The 18,166-nt window shown below is 37.8% G+C and overlaps 1 protein-coding gene across 2 annotated transcripts in view; it reads left to right on the forward strand.

The window, feature by feature from the left end:
* Positions 1 to 18,166, forward strand: part of LOC134823380 (lateral signaling target protein 2 homolog) — a 31,912-nt gene that overhangs the window by 2,772 nt on the left and 10,974 nt on the right. Inside the window, exons 4-11 of one of the 2 annotated variants that reach the window (XM_063834834.1) lie at positions 766 to 893; positions 2,743 to 2,905; positions 12,466 to 12,555; positions 13,157 to 13,246; positions 14,292 to 14,390; positions 14,592 to 14,814; positions 15,092 to 15,184; positions 15,776 to 15,920. In XM_063834834.1, the coding sequence (XP_063690904.1) occupies positions 766 to 893; positions 2,743 to 2,905; positions 12,466 to 12,555; positions 13,157 to 13,246; positions 14,292 to 14,390; positions 14,592 to 14,814; positions 15,092 to 15,184; positions 15,776 to 15,920 (1,031 nt within the window). The remainder of the gene's footprint in view (positions 1 to 765; positions 894 to 2,742; positions 2,906 to 12,465; positions 12,556 to 13,156; positions 13,247 to 14,291; positions 14,391 to 14,591; positions 14,815 to 15,091; positions 15,185 to 15,775; positions 15,921 to 18,166) is intronic. The other variant, XM_063834835.1, reaches the window with a different exon arrangement.

Genomic DNA, 18,166 nt, shown 5'->3' on the forward strand with positions numbered 1-18,166 from the left:
ATTTTAAAGTAAATCATAAGCTATCCACATATATATTTTATAGTGGTTTATATCTTTAGTCTAGTTACTTTAGCATGTATATTATCTTGTATTAGGGATTATGTGACTAACGTTATAAATTATTTTAGAAGTGTCATGATAAGGGGACTGTCGTGCACGTAAAGGATTCTTAACCTTACTTTCCAGTCAGAAGTCTGGAAGTCATGAGCTTCTGATCAAAACTATGCCTTTTATTGCGTTATATTTACATAATCACATTTTCTTCGCGAACCCTTCATTCTCTGCTCACAAAATCTGGTGATGAGCAAATAGTTGAGGTACAATTAGTTGGTGATTTAGAGAAACACGCAAGGTTCATTATCTAATATCTTGGTGACCCTTAATGATTGGCACTGTATAATGATAATATTATGTACATCTCAGTGTAATGGAATGTGAGCTAACTAAGATATATTGACCAATACTCATTGAATGATGAGGAGGTTTGAAACCCATGGTACAGGCTTTCGCAGCTTGAATACCAAGAACGCTCTTTGTGGAGGAAATAATTGTATACCAGCTAGACGATTATAGAGTTTAATAGTAACAAAAAATGTATATTTGTAAAAAATACAGGTAAAAGGATAGCGATAAACTGCAATTTGGTTAAAACCATAAGCATCGAAAGACGAGTACGTATTTAAATGTGTTTTTTGCTATTTCTAACATCAGTGATATGATATATCCTTGTGTTTGACCCGGTTTCTCAACAACTCCTACCCTCAGAGATAAGTTCCCTGAAGAGCTAAGAGGAGATCACATGTCAGGGCCTCTGTGGTTCGGGGCCGAGTGTCTGGCAGCCGGTAGCAGTGTTCTCAACCACGAGAGCGAAAGCGACGAACTCCGGCCTCTTGGTGAGTGTAGTTTTAAACACAAGGAAATGTTTTGTTCGGGTCAATGTTTTACGATGCACTTGAAAGCTGATATGGTGGAAGAGCCTTCGCTTCGTATTTCAATTCTGGACCGCACACTTTTTATAGTTTATACTATTATTATGGAATATATTTTAAAATAAAAGAAAAATGTACGTGTTGTTGACAAGCCTTAGTTCGAAGTTCGAATTTTTATTAAAGACCGCCACCTAGCCCTCGAAACCTATATTTTCCTGGTACGACAGATTTTTTAGACAAATGAACAAGTTCATTTGTCACGAAAATTCGGAGCTGAAATAAATTGGCTAGATTCCATTTTTTCAATCGCTTGACATGAACTATTGACGAAACATTACTGATAAGCGCTGCGGTACCTACCTGGATCCCGCCCTGTCTCTTTTCCATACCTCTATCTTTCTCCCCTCTTATTTCACTCCTATCTTCTTCCAACCTGTTTCCTATCTCCTATCTTTTAAATTCCACCTGCCTCCCTCTCCTGTTCCTCGCACCCCCTCACTCCTCAGTTCTTTAGTACCACCTCCCACCCTCTACCAGAACATCACGCTAACTGTACCCTCACGTACGCAGCCGTAAACCTGACCCTGAACACAACCAGAATATGACTTTAGATCCTCTGAAACTGGACCGGAAAGTAGATCGAAACAGCCAGACCGAACTGTCCAGATTACCATTTTGATATGCACATTTTGCAGCATTGAGGGAGACTGAGGTTACATATTTCGTAGGTAGACCTGAATTTGATGTAATTTACCGGTACTGTTGAAGGATGGGGAACTCGTGATCTTGAAAACGAGGTGGTAGCCCAGGAATTTCAATAATGATTAGATTGTCACCTCCAAATTAGAGCGCTCTTAATAATATCTCCCTAAAATTACTTCGTGACAATGTTTTATTATTACCCTTCAAAGAACGGAGATATTTTTATTCCTTTCTAATAAATCTTTCGAAAGGATTTTTAAGACGGACCATGTCTAGTTGAACAAGAGATTAAGAATAACGTCTGAAACGCGTGTATTTCAATGGTATGACCAGTTAAAATGAGAAGGGTTGCTATAACACTATGGCACAGATTTGAGAACGTTCCACAAATCACATTAAAACTTTTTATCGGCATGTGTCACTCAACCCCGCAGTTCCGATGTCACAAATAGAATTCAATTCGCGTGTCACAACGTGTGATACAAAGCTCACGTTCAAGCCTACCTTATAATCCCACCAGTCAAAACTGGGGTTATATTGGTTGAAGTAACCTAATTGCAGAACCTTGGTACAGACGGGAACCAATTGAAGTGCCACTTTTTACCTTCTCCATCCGACAATTGTGATATATCCTAGAATTGTAGAGCAGCGGTGCTGGAGTAAAACGTGGTGCCAACCACCCATAACTCAGCTACTGATGATGTCTTAATATGGTGTTTAATGGATAACTGTGAATACCTCAAACGTTTATTTGAGCCTGTCAATTACTGTAACTTGAAGTGAAATGAAATTGTACTAAGGTACAGATAGGCACTTTTCTGCGGAAAGTTATTATATTCTGCACCGGAAATGCAATTTTAGGGAATCTTCCTAAAGGCAGTGGTCTAGTCAAAAATCAAAGCGCTGGAGGACTTCTAAAAGTGTCTTGGGAAATATTAAAATATGTTTGGCTCTATGCCCCGTCTTGTAGCATTCCCGAACAAAATGTTTTTCTAAAAGTTTTTATTACATTCTTCGTCACATGACCAAGCGTTACGTCACGCTCGATAAATTATTACGTCACGTGATTTGACTTAATGTTACGTCACGTGAGGTTGTCAAACGTCACCAGGTGATGATGATATCCTGTCCCCAGCTCGGCACATCACCAAGGTGATGGAGTCAGTGAGGACAAAGCTGAGGGAACAATGTTTACGCGACGTGGCTTGCTATCCTGAAGAGCTTGTGGATACTCTCCGCTGGTTTGACTACAACTGGGCAGAATTTGAGTTCAGGTACGTGGGTGACTAGAATTTTTATTTATATTGTCATTGTTATGATTGATCGACTATCACAGTATCAGTCATTGACTATTAGTATTACTTTGTGAAGCGATCCAAATTCACTTCACAGAAAACGGTAGTGACACAGAGGCAACATTGCGGTGAGTGCGTAATATAATCGCACTATTGACCTAATACCGCATTTTCCGCACCATCAGCCGTTATTCTTTCTATAATCAGCTCTATTAGTAGAGTCAAATACGTTTTTTTTCGGACAAAATTCGCAACAAAGCGATTTTAACGGGATATGGTCGGGATAGGTCCCAGGAATCATTCCAGAGAAGTCCCAAAATTTCTGACTTGAGCAAAATCCACAATTACCACTTTTTTACCACCTTTTTACCACTTTGGTTTTCCGTAAATAAGTCACGTTCTGAATATCCTAGAAGATTCTAGTTTAAAACAGTGTGTTTAGAAAACAACGTCGAGAACAACTTTTTCTTAAACAACTTTTTCAAAAATAAATTATTTAATTAATTAATTAAATAATTAGTAAATTTTCAAATATTTCAAAATTATATTTTGATAAAAAATGTTCACAATTACATTACACGTACAATGAACTAATTTTTATAAAACTTTTGAAAATTTTCACTTTCAATATTTTGGACTTGTAAAATTTTCGAAATTTGTAAAGAATAACCACTATTTACCACTTTTTACCACATTGGATCTCCGCTAATAAAACGACTTCTGAATGTCGTAGAAGGTTCTAGATTGAACCTATGTGTTTATAACATAAGAGAGAACAACTTTTATTCGCCAACCTTTGGATAGAATAATTAATCAGTTAATCAATTATTTAACAAATATTCAAAAATTATAAAAATGATTTTCGATCAAAATATTTTAAAATTGCATAACACGAATAATTAACAATTTTTAATTTATATGTACGTGTTATCGCTATGCACAATGAGAACAGCTAACAATAACTATATTGTTTAAGACCGAGACCGGTATATTGATGAATGATGATGACTGATGAGTCATGGGGGTAGTTTAACACATACCGTTCCTTACAGTTCATTTCCACACTGGCTCATTGTTATTGTACTTGAATTGTTGTTCTCACACACACCATGTTCTTTCCACCCTTGCTGAGGTTGCACTACGGTTGTCACACACGGTAAGTTGTCACACCGTGATTTTCTATAAATAGAAGTGGAGTGGAGACGGCTTGGTTAGGAGTCATACCAGATCCACCGTCGGAGAGCCGCCCCTGGAACCAGATCTCAAGACAGTACTAAACAAATTTTACAAATTGGAGAGAGGCTACAGGTTGAGATTGTTAGGATTCATGATCCGTGGTGGCTAGTTTGCAAGGCTTAAGCTTAAACTATAAAATCATTATAGAGTTAGAAAATCGATGCGCAGTAAAGATAAGCTAAATGATAGAGATAAGCTAATGGTTTGAGATTTGCTAAATGAATAAAGATAAGCTAAATGATTTTTTAAAGACACGTACGCTAAAAGTAAATGACATGTATTGGGCATTACAATAGTCCAGCTTTGAGATGATGTTTGATCAGCATTCAGCTTAAGTTTCTCATCTAGATACTTCCTGATAGTTCTTAGATTATTCATGGTTTCAGGTCCAGCAGCAGTTCTTCTTAAAGTTTCTTTGTCGATAAATTCATCAAGTAACACTCCAAGACTCTTCCAGCCGTCATTTTTTGCATTATGTCGGTGTAATGGTGGTGCCACCAAACTTTATTGTTACTTCCAGGTCAAACTTTTCTGGTGCATAAAAATCCGGAATAAACGGATTGATTTGTATTTAAAGCTGAATATCTTAATGATAGCAACATTATGTTGATAGGTCGAGTCTTATCAATGGAATTTCAAGAAGAATTATCAAAAGGGCTTCTTTGAAATTTTGAAAATTTCACTTCACAGAATATGGTTGAGTGAAGAAATATGGCAGTGATTTTTTTTTGCTTAACTCCTTGGCCATCCGAAATAGTGTTACTTATATCGGCCACATATTTTGTTGGTTAATCTTGTTGAAGATTCTGTAATGTTAATTAAAACGAGTCGCTTTAAATGGATTCAATTATAGTTCTCTCTAAGAAAACATCTGTTTTATTTTCTGAATTTAGACTCAGTGATGACAATGTCCGAATGACGGTTAATAGATAAATCACTTATCGAAATTTCTACGTCCGCCGCGTCATACTGTGTTAAATATCGAGATTTACGTTAAAATTTGACGACAAATTTTGTTTCAAACAAAATATATTTAACCGTAAAATAGTTGAACGAAACCGGAGCAAATAGATATGGTAAAGCGTGTGAAATACGAGTTTTAAAATGACAAAGAAACGACTCGAGGTATACAGGAGATAAATGATTCAATAGTCACCATTACAAAGGTTTTACAAGGTATGCAGAGAAATTACGTCATGATTGGAATAGCTTTATCAAATACTCAATTAGTAAGTTTTTATCAGCTGTCGGTATCCGGGAATCCACGGTGAAATTTTATAATTAGAAACGTGTCCTCTTGCTTCTACAGCTATCAACGTCTGGTTAACGGCCACACACTTTCCTCTGAGTTCTAACGCTTTGTTTTACTCAATATTACACAGTTTGTCTGTTGTTTTGTTACCGGCTCCCTCATGGTATTGACATAACTCAATAAAACATTGTTGTATCATGTAATAAAGTAGGATAAAGATAGTGGACGGGTAGACTTTATACACCTTATAATAACCTTTTCTAAAGTTGTTCACACACTCCGCTCGTTACAGTTCAGTTTTACACTGGCGTAGTTTGTTGTTTTACTTGAATTGTTGCTGTCACATATATATACATGATGCTTCCACGCTGGCACTTATTTTACTCCTTCGGTCTTCAACCACGGTAAGTGTTCGGTTTCCGACCGTGTGTTTTCTATTAATAGATTTACAGTGTAGATAGGCGTATGTAGCTTAGCGTAAAAATCGAGACTAATCATCATCACGGTAAATCGTGACAGAGACTATCGTGGGGTTATCAGCTGTTTTCTAATGAAATATGGTCTTCAAGCTCCTGTTTCGTACGCTACATTCCCGGTTTGTGAAGAATGTCAAATTGTCACGTACGTTTCATGTGGACAAAGTGAGGTCAAAATTTAATTAATCATCGATAAATTTGGTCGAGCTTTATCTTTCAAAGCTACAGTATGCAATATTGTCAACTGTTAAACAAGAAAAAATAAGAGTGATGCAAGAAAACCGGAATAAACGGATAATTTTGTAAAACGCTGAATATCTAAATGATAACCACATGTTGATAAGTCTTATCGAACGAAGTTCAATTTAAAAAATTATAAAAAGGGCTTCTTTTTAACCGGAACAAAGCGTGATGATATATATTAGAAGAAATCGTCCCACTCAGATCCGAGTGTGGTTCAGCTTTTTCATAATTATGCCGCGTCACTGAATCTGATATAATGTGATGAAAATCAGTGCAGTATAACGGGTTAATATTTAAAGGATTATAACAATATTATATGCGTTTTATTTTCGGACTTTCCTAGTTTTACAATGGATTTGTTTCATGAATTAGTTGAATTCGGTTGTTTCTTCGGGTAAATTATAATCTAAAGGCTATTCGATTGAAAGCTGTTTGAATTGAAGTCATCAAGTTGCTTCTTGCTGTTAAAATATGATGTCAGATATTTGGTTTTAAGTCTTCTGTACTTTCTTGGATATTTCGTTTTTTAAATGCCGGCTATTATAGAGTACGTGTCGCGTATAATAGCCATTATTCAGTCATTATCAGCGATTTGTGTCACTTGTTTTCTCTCTTTGCCCTTGAGGCTTGAGCGTTGTTTTTTTGTTCACTCTTACCGTTAGTTTTGTGTAGAAATTAGTCCAATCCTTTCTCTCTTTTAAAATCGAAATAACCTGAGCTTACAAAGATCATCACCGAGCGTGTTAGGGAAACATTTTTGTTGTGCCTTACCCTAGGGAAATTCACCTTAAATTGAAAATTGAGTAGTTTTACTCATCAGACTTCCTGACTCTAGTGATACTGATAATCATGTAACACGACTGCTGCAAGTTGGATTTTGCAAACACTCAATTTATGTAATGTATAAATACCAGAATTATACAATACCAACATAAAACAGAACTTAACTTAAACTTACTATCTCTTAAACTTACTATGCCTTTCTTTTTGATCAACAATTTTTTTGACATCCTATGCTCACCTAAGCCAACTGTGGTACTCCTTTTTTAAATGGCTCAATGCTCAAAATTGCTCATCAATCATCTTATTTGATCCTTACTTACTTGTACTTGGAAAGGTCTCCTCCTAGTCGTTGGAGTGGCCTGCACCACATAGTAACTCCTTTCTCCGGTGTATTAGACCTCTCCAGTGAACCCTGTCTGTAGCTTGTTGTTCTGCATCTTCTATCGTGATGTTATCGACACCTGTGAAGATTGCTGCATCCTCCCGGACACATGACAACCAGTTTTTCCTTGGTCTACCTCTTGACCTTTTACCATGCTTTGGGATCCAGTGCAGAAGATAGTTTGGTATTCTTTCTTCTGGCATCCTCACCACATGGCCAAACCATCGGAGTCTAGCTGCTCGTACGAAAGTATCAACAGGGGCGATGTTAGCCCGCTTAAGTACATCAGCATTAGATACATGATAAAACCATTTGATTTTCAGGATTCTCCTCAGACATCTATGATGGAACACCTCAAATCTTTTCATCTGCGTCTGTGTGGTATTCCATACCTCACTTCCATAGAGCAGTATAGTGAGAACAGCCGCTTTGTAAATCCTGATTTTTGTTGGAGTCTTGATGCTGCGACTGTACCATATACTGCTAAGCTGATAGAATGCCCCAGAGGCCTTTTGAATTCGAGCTGATAGTTCTTTGTCAATTGTTCCATTTGCACTGATGATTGCACCCAAGTAAGTGAAATTGCTGACCTGCTGTATTGGGAGACCTTCCACATTGATGTCCATAGTGTCGTCTTTAGAATACGGCCTCTGCGATGCACTTTTGCTGACAACCATGCTCTGTGTTTTTCCAGCATTAATCTTTAGACCCGCATAGGCACTGTATTTGCAGAGGAGGTCAGTGGTTTCCTGCAGCCCCTCTTTTGAGTTATCTAACATGGCCATGTCATCAGCGTAATCAGTGTCCAAGAGATGTTTCTCTTCTACCCCGGGGGCTGGCAGCTGTAATAAAGCCCCCTTGCTAATGACCTTGTTTAGTTCCATAAGGTATGCCGAAAAATTCAAACAAAAGTTGAATACTGGTGGTCCCTGTATATCACCTTGCCCAGTACCCGAGTTGACATCAAACCAACCTGTAACCTCTCCATTGACCCTAACAGCACTAACTGTGTGAGTGAAGAACGCCTTCATAATTCTAATGTACTTGTCAGGTAAGCCGTAGTGCTGCATACTTCTCCAAATGAACTGCCTGTCAATCGAATCAAAAGCTGCTTTGAAATCAACAAAATTAATATACAGAGGGATATTATACTCAATGCATTGGTGTATAATACAGCGGAGTGAATAAACCTGGTCAATACATGAGCGATTCTGTCTAAAACCACTTTGATTCTCCCGGAGGAATTTTTCCATGCCATTGCTAAGTCTCCGCAGGAGTATCATTTGCAGGAGCTTCGAGGCTGTGGATCTTAATGTAATGCCTCTGTTGTTAGCGCAATGAGAGGTGTCACCTTTCTTTCCAACGATGATGATAACACCTTTGGACCAATCCTCAGGAATCTTCTCATCTTCCCACACTTTCTTGAACAACACAACTAGTTGATCGACCAACCCATCCTGTCCATACTTAAGTTGCTCGTTGGTGATACCTTATTTGATCCACAGAAATGTAATTATAAAATCATGATCCACGATGTGATCTCCTCATCAATCATGTATGGCAATTTAAACTGAACTCTACAAAATAGTCGAACTGCCCTACGTGTTTATTACAGAACCACATGGCAGCCCGAAGATGTGATTTACAATATGATGTTTTCAACAGATGTTTCGTAGTACAAGGCTAGTACGTGTCTCCCGCTCTGTTGTCGGTTCTTTGTTGTTGAGTGGCTGAGCGTGTGTGTGGTACACTGTATTGTGTGTCGTATATCGTCCACGAAATACGGCCCTGTCTCTCGTTGTCGTAGGAAATATTTTGTATTATACAGTATTGTCAGTTATATAGTATGTAGATTGTAAGCTGACAAGTCGGAGACGCTCGCATATTATGTAGGACTCGAGAATAACCAGATGCGGCAAAAATGAATCACTTTTTCCCTTTCAAATACTGCTCTTAAAAATGTTGATGATACTGAAAATGAGTGTGTCCTACTTAATTGTAGAATTTGTTCCCAGAAAAAACCAGGCACTTTGTGATTCTGTGTTCCGCGGATTCTTTGATTCCAGCTGAGTTCGGAACTCAGTGAGTTCCTCTTTTGAAAATTTAAATATTTAACATTAAGCGTTCCTTCTGGCCAAATATAATTTTACATAAGATTATGGCTTGACTCTATCAGCTTGTTTGAAGGTTTGTAACACACGATGTGTTAGTGTGTAAGTTTTAATCTAGTGAACGTGACTCGCTATCAGCTAAATAATCGCGACTGATAACAGTCGTATTAACAAAACCAGTTTAACCAGTTTAACCTGTTTAACCTGTTTTCCTAATCTTATAGTGCATGATTATCAGAAAATGATTACAACTTTACAAATCCGAAAGGACGGTGCTCAGCTGTGCTTGTAGTATAAGCTTTATTTAGGACAGTTTTCTACAATATTTAATTTTGTGTGATTTTTGATAGAATATAAAAATTACGTCATATATTTTGAGTAAACATTGGTTGACACTTCGGGCCAGTCCCCAACAAAAATTGACCCCCGTGTTCCATCGCAAAACAGCCACCCTACCGGCTCATGTTCCTCAGAAGTTTCTTATCAGCTGGAAACTGGAACCACGCACGTCGCACGTTAAACCATACTACTACTTCCACGAGAAGTATATGGAATTCATCAGAGCTCGATAAGATGACGTTTTAACTGCAGTGCAAGAATTTTTTCCAAACAGGAAAGACTTTTCCAGTTTTTGTATTTTTGATAAGATATAACCGGTTGAAAGTTTTCTTTCCAAGTCGTCTCGTGGTCTAATATGAGGCTGATAATGAAAAAGACTCATCGAGAAAAATGAAACCATCACGGCATCAAGCTAATAAGACTGATTAGGTAATTAAGATTACCTGGGAATCTTTATCTTAAACACTGATTATTTATTATATTAGATGTAATCACATTCTAGACCAGCTCCTGTTTCACTAATCATGTGCGTAGTCTGGCGTTGAAACCTGTTTGAGGGCCCTTTATCTTAAAGACCAAGGTTTAAAAAGGTCTGAGATAATGCTTCAGTACCTGATGTTTCTTATTTTTAGCACTTATAAAAGGTCCTGCCTTTGATTTCCATCTTATTAATTACTAGTCGTGTCAGTGTTGCCGGTTTAGAGTGTACACTCTTTTCTTTAGAAACATTTTAGCATCTTCTTTTCCGCTGTTTATTGATTGAAGCTAAGTTCTGATATTAATCATCTTACTGTCTACATTGTACATCGAAACTATTTCACGCGGACATTTGATATTTCTAAAAACAGCACAGTATTGTGTTCTTTACTATTTTATCTTGCTAAAATTGTAAAGCTAAGTTTCAATACAACATTACAATAGATGATACGAACAGTAAAAGTATGACGTAGTTTGTTATAACAGTAGATGATGTGTTCTCGTTCTGAATCCTTTACAATGTAAGCTTTTGTTAACAAACCGCCCTTATTATCTCCTCAAATGTCTAGTTTAGTCAAAATTAGTGCTCACCGTGTTCTGGAGAATGTTACGTGTACAGAACGGCTGTAAAAAGTTTGCCAATAAAAGCTCGACATTTAAGGGGCCAGCTTTTCTCGACTGTGATAGGCATTTTAAGATTTATTGATAAAGGAAACATGATTTATCAAGATGTATACCGGTTTTACAAGAGTTAGAATTACCGTTACTAAATAATTGGTGTACATTAGAAAAGAAATCACCATGATTGCTCCACCTGGTTTGGGACAGCACGTCGGGTTAGCTCAGTGTATTGCGAACGTTATTGCGAAGAAAACGGGTCGGAGGAATTGTTCCAATCATCATTCCAGGTACTGGATCATGAACATGAGGCGTGTAGGTCATTCCAAAGAGTCCCTGCTCTGCGCCAGTCATGTAGTACATGTTGAGCAATGAGTATAACTGGCTTGTGACTGGCTCGTGACTGGCATTTGGTCTGTGACTTCCTTGAATGACTACACGTGCCATTTAGTTTACCACTTGGTTTACCGGATGGTATATCATGTGTATAACTGCCATTTTCCTACTTAACGTAAGATTAAGTATCTGATTACTGTTACGATACATTTTATGATTTTTGGTGTTTACTCTTTGGCTATACTTTTTAAACATACTTGAACGAGCACAAAAAAGATTGTCTCGTTTTTTAAACGGTGTTTTCAGTTATCGTTTTGATAAGCTTGTTTGATGAGCTTGCTTAAATTCAGCAATTAGGAGCTTTTACAATTCAGGTACACATTATTTAAGCTATCAAAATATAATTCAGCAAGCTTAGATGTAGCTTTTTAATAGAATTATACCGTAGATAAAATACCCATTTCTCCTGTTCAAATATACAAATATTGTACAAAACAAGTAGGCAATTCTTGTCACCATGTTTTCCAGAACCTTCTCGATTCACACCGTGCCGGAGAATCAGCCTCATCGCCTCCCTCCTCAACAAGACGAACGGCATCCTCGCAGTAAACACGTTCGAATAAACTGATAGTGTGTCAGTTTGTGGCATGTACCCAGAACAAGTGGCTCCAATTGTTGGATCTGTCATGTGATCCGAGAATGACCGTTCAAACTTCACACTTTGGAGTTTTCCGACCTATTTTAGAGTTTTGATCACGTGACAGTCGACAATTAGAGCCTTCTGTTTGGGATACACGTGAGGACCAACACTATATCTCCGTACAATACACATCCATTTTACACGATTAAAGTTTTGTGCTTTATGTCGGCTTTTACCACTTACATAAAACGAGGAATCGTTTAGATTCAGACCTTTGAGGTGCCATGTCAAAAACTGCTTGATCTATCGTGCTTTTTGGGAAAGATAAAGCAATTCAGTATAATATAATGGGTGCATTTTTCACTTCAAAAGGCATCCCATTGCATTCTATTTTTACAACTGCCATAAGTATTTAAAATACGTTGCAAAATTTTTCACATCATTTCAATTCATTTTTTACGGAGATATAGTACTCACAATGTCAGACTATGAACGAGAGTCCAAGTGATATGATCTTCTTGCCAAGAGTGATCTGATCCGATGTGTGATCGAATGCGAGTGTGAGCGAGTGCGACTGTGCGAGTGTGGTTGAGTGTGTCTCTATTTCATTGCAATGTTCGTGTCCCTAACTGTGTCTTTATTTCAGTTACGTGTCAAGAATGTGTCCAGTAAAGAGTACGGAGGAGCTTTATCAGCAGCACATAACTACCATTCTCTTCTCCGAAACAACCGCCGAGTAAGTTGTAATAAATATCAAAAACTCCGTGAACTATTATACATGCTATCTCAAGATGGATATGACATTTCCCTAACCAGAGTGCCATATTGTTTCGCGCAATTTCCTTACTCCGGTAAATTTTCTCGCGTCAAAACGGTTCAGTGAAACTGTTTCAAATGACAATAAATTCGGCAATGTGTTGGATATTTATATAATGCTGCTCCCTATTTCACTCGATTTATTACCTGAAACTGGTTAAATCCCCCCAGAATCTTTTTGGCAAATGGTAAAGTCGACAGGTCTGCAAAGACGCCGAGCCTACATCTAAACCCAAATTTTACCTCTACGTCATTATCAAGGCTTTTATGAAACCCCAATCCGCCATAAATTCCCCGAAAAACGTTTGCTCACCGCACAAAATATCTACCGTTATCAATTTCCATGGTATAAAAGGAGATATTGATAAATTGATTAAATTCCTTGAACCAAAGTCGACAGAAAGTGCTGGAAGTAGTTATGTACCACGCTGACTGATTACCTTTCATATTGTCAGATTGATAACCTTTGAACATTTCCCGGTTATGTCAGCAACTGTCTCCTAATCTATACGTGATCTCAGGGCGTTAAAAGAAAGGGTGATCACCGAAGAGCAGATGAGCTCCTACGATCCGGTGCTAATGTTGGCTATTCCCCGTCTTTCTATACTGTGGTAATTATTGTCTAATCAACCCATCTAGACTAAACGTAAAGTTCCTTCCTAATTTGTTCTTATTATCCGTTGAAGAAACTGATCTGAGGAGCGCGTCCGTCTATAAACTAAAGGTCTAAACAACTTAACATATAACTAATAAATCAACAACGCCGTCTCCTATTCTTTAACACATTAAGTAAATCTTTATTTAACTACAGTGCCCGTCTAGATAGTACAATGTAATGTCGTCTATAAAACCTTTGATATTCGGACCACCAACACTACTTCCGAGCAACAAGTCTCAGTATCCCTCTCTACTCCGAATTGAACTTTTAAACTCACAGATTGTGAGGCGACCTGATCTCTCAGCTCCTGGATTGCCGTGGCACGTGCATGGTCAGGGCTCTATTCATAACAAAACATTGGGTAGAACAGAGTGTACGCATAATTTGAACAATGAGGGTGTCTCCGTAACAGAGTGTTCATTGTCGTCCTGTTATAATCGTGATCTCTACAAAGCACAGTGTAAGCTCAAAAGAACTGATCTTTGTCTCCATTGGATTAAGCGAGCTGGCTTTATCCTCCTCTAAATAGCATTAGCAGTAATACAATAATGTGCATCATGTTAACTGGTATCGCTAACTGCAGGGTTAGTGCGGTAAATGACCTGTCCAACCCGGCATCTCTTCTCATCAAATACCGGATCTTTCTGTCACATCTCTTTGTAAATTGTAACACTAATCATGTTTCCAGGCCTGTAATCTGAATTAACATTATAACATTAGCTAGTGTACGAGGCCGTCTATCATGAGTCCTGAAAGCTCTTTCTTTGAGTTTCGGAAATCTCACGCAAGTGAGAGCTATATTTCAAATATATTTCAAAGCGCTTAGAAACCAAAGCGATTAGAAACATGGAAGCATCCGTACACAATCTATGTGGAAATGGTAATCTGAGAGGAAACGATAATAATGCATGTTTCATCCGAAACAAACCACTTATCTCTCGCTAGGTCTATATCTTCTATGTTTCTCAATACGTACGCCCTGACACGCCCTTTTTCAGCGGTCTCGAACAAGAGGACGGTTTATTGGACTTGAACAAAGATGCAAGTTGTCTTCCTGTTTACTTCAGGCCTCATGTTACTAGCCTCATTGAAATCAAGTGAGTTTAGTTCTAGTCTATGGAAAGATTTCTCTTGCTGCATTAAATAATATCCAGGAATGAATAATTAAATGTTTAACCTTTGAGCCTTACTTTTATAAGGAATTCGAGCCCTAAGAGCCATCAAAGGCTAATTTGTGTATCAATTTATTTAAAATCCCAAATATCAGTTCTGCCGAATAACGAACGTCCTATTTTCAGACATTCCCTAAGTAACCTTACTCCAGAGGAGGTGACCGTCCTTAAACAGTGCCTTGCTTCCTCTCTCGACCCCCTTCAAACAGAAACAGAAACAGATAATGAAACAGAAACAGATATTGAAACAGAGGAGGACATTGAAACAGAAACAGATACCCAGACCCCTTCCCAAAGACGCGACGTCCTCCAGTGTCTTTACCTTTCAGTCAGCAGCATTGCAGATCAGGTACACCAGTTTACAGACCGACGAATTTCCCGTTTGAAATGTGACGACACAAGTCTAATACCAAATCTTCCGCCACTTATCTTTAAAACTGATTTCTGTCGCAAGACTAATGACTAGCAAAACGGTTTGGTGCCGATGGCCCCCCTTAATTTCCTCCTCTAGTTTATTTAAGTGATATTATCACGGTTTAACTTGATTACCTAGACCTCAGAACCTCCTCTCCCTTGAACATGACATGATGTTTTCAATGATTTGATAAAACCAAATTCCTTTACAGATGATAACAAACCACGCCAAAGATTTGAGACAGATGCTCCATCACACCTTCAAGATGAACCAGCCTTTCGAACTTTCTGAAGACGTCATCATGGTATTTAATGGAATTATTCCTCACGTTTTTCTTGATCATGATATGCTGTGAATTAGTACTTTAGAATAATCTGTAAAGTTATAATTGGCGGTTGGATGTTGTCACATCGTTGTCTGGGTATAAACGTTTTAACCGCAAATATTACTGATTACGTGCTTATGAGTTTTTGAGGTTAAAAACAGTTTTGCCTGTCTCATTGGTTGCCTCATTCGCAAACAAAATGTAATGTGCTCGCTCACATCGAGCACAGAGATTTGGCAACTAATACAACCATCATTCCATCGGTGATTTTAGGAGAGTATCAGCATCAATTGACGTAAAATACTCGCAGTAATAACGTAACAGCTGTAGCAAAACGTCAATGTTATTTCTAGAAATGTCAACAACAAAAATGTGTACCATCATATTCACTGTAGACAATCGAGGGCAAACATCTTGCCCCATTCAGACTGGATAAATAAAATGCCAATCATGAAGGTAATCAGTGGCTGTTAACAATAAGTTTCAGTAAAATAAATAACTTGTTAAATTAACTGTAGCAATTCACCAATCACCATGTTAAAACTAATAACAATATCCTCATCTCTCCAGGTAGCTAAAACAGACGAGATCAGACAGATAACGAGTACATGTATCGAGCCCAGCACTTCTGAGGAAATCACAGCAGAGTCCCGACACCACGTGCTCGGACCGGATAGTTGTGGTGAGGATGGCAATATTCCTCAGATCAGACAAGGTGGGTGGTTGTTCGGGTTTCCGCAGGGTTTTATACTGGGGCCGGGGTTCCACAGGGTTTTATATTGGGGGCAGGGGTTTCACAGGTTTTATACTGGGGCCGGGGTTTATGGAATATATATACCGTTCGCATTGTATATTAGGGCCTTTATCCAAGTACTAGAATGATCTCTGTTAGGAAAAACATTTACTGTAGGAAGTTTGAGTAGAATCACGTTGTTTTGCACTATACAGTGTAGCGGGTTCTTTATTTAGTAGATCTGTGTGTCTGATAATGTAAGGTATGTAAACTTTGCATCGAAACTTTACTGCATAATGACCACATTACAATGATTATACTTCAAAGTGTGTCTATCATAGTAAAGAATTTCGCACCTACTAAAACTGTTAAAAATTTGAAATTTGTGTGGGCTTCACAAACTTATAAATATTGTCTCTTTTTCAACCTTAAACAATCTACTGGCGCTCGAATAAAATTATATGAGAGCCTTTAATTAAAAAATCATGGATGCAAATTTCTGGTATAATTATATAAATCGGGCAATTTTGTGATTACAAACACCACCAGGAGCTGATTTTAGCTTTTATTTGGCATGATTATCGTCAAGATTATGATCTATTTGCCTTTAAATATGATGAGTCTTGGAGAAGTTCATGAAATTTCACGATATTATTAATATGTAACAAACGAATGTAAAACAAAGTGTGAATCACATTCGGTTAAATCACTTAACGAATAACGATATCAATATTTCAGTTAACAGTTTTAATGTTTTCATTTGTATGTGTGTATAAGATAATGCACTGAACTTACACTATACATTTCCGGCCAAATACTGCAAAATAGCGCAAATTATTGCGAGTTCATGTTATTGTAGACACTTTATGAAGAGGTAGGCCCGTAGGTCACAGATTTCTAAGCAAGATATCGTGTCTGTGATTTTGGCAACGTGCTCAGATGTTATTTATTAGTCGACGTCATCTCAACATCACGTAATTTGGTTGACTACTGTTTGGCACCTCTTTTAACACTTAGAGCTGACAAATTTGCACTGAAATCATTTACATTAAAGAAACTTGGCTCAATCCGGATGTTATAAAAAGACCATTTAACATCACTAACTCTCACAAATATTGGCTAATATAAGAAACTATACCCGTTTCTTAACGTATTATACTCTTAAATATGAGCTCATAATTGTTATTTCTGTAAAATAGCAAGCATTACTGTGATCATGTATTAGAATTAAGATTAAAATAACATTACAAAATTTACAATGTCCGCTGGTAAATTCAGAGCTAGTTTCAATTTGATGACGTACCCAGGACCTTGCGGGACTTGGCCCATGTTAGTCAATGTTTCCTATATTGGGGCGGCCAATTTGTGTGATGCACTACGGTAAATATTAAATAATTATAAACTGTTAATTGGTGGTTTGCGTGTGTAATGGGCCTATCTTACAAATTACAACACACTCATCTGTGCATTATCTCCTTAGTACCGAGTGTAAGTATAATCGGAACAGTGCACGTGTACTGAATCAGCTGGTGAAATAAGGAGCACCTGTATTTAAGGAATGTTTGGAGAAGTGTGGTCAAAGCGACAAAGAGAGCTCAGTTATACTTCCAAGGAGTAATCTGGGGGAATCTCCTTTAGTCATGCTCTAAACCCATTTAGTGACCGGCAAAACGTCTGAATCTTCCTTTTCCTCTTAAAAGATTATGAAGCAATTTCTCCCTTATTAACTATGTACATACCAGAAGAATGACCGCTGTCCAACCACCGGCCTGTTTTCTCCCTCCATCCGACCACTTTTCCCAGGACACGATTTAGCAATTTACAAATCAGCCGCCACCGCGCCAACTCATGTAAAATATGCGTCTAAAAGTAAAATTGTGATTTATCCTGCTTGAAATGAGCTTACCATTAGCAGGGTTGTCAGCACACAATCCACTGTGATCATTATCACCAGGAAAATATTGGGTAGGTCATGGCGGGTTTTGTTAATGCTGCCTTGGATAATTTAAGGAGGGAGAGGGTGATTATCTGATTATGTAATTAGGTAATTAGTTAATTGATTATAAAGTATAGGCTGAGAACTGGGAGCTGATATTGCTTTGATCAGTATGACATGATACCCGCAAGTACATTGATAATGAGTTAATTTTTATAATGTAGATCTACGTATAAAACGGTTAGACTGATCACACAATTGTCCGATTTGGTATAAACACGATTATCAAAGC

The sequence above is a fragment of the Bolinopsis microptera genome, chromosome 11 (genome assembly GCF_026151205.1).
Source record: "Bolinopsis microptera isolate Bmic1 chromosome 11, MBARI_Bmic_1.0, whole genome shotgun sequence".
NCBI lineage: Eukaryota > Metazoa > Ctenophora > Tentaculata > Lobata > Bolinopsidae > Bolinopsis > Bolinopsis microptera.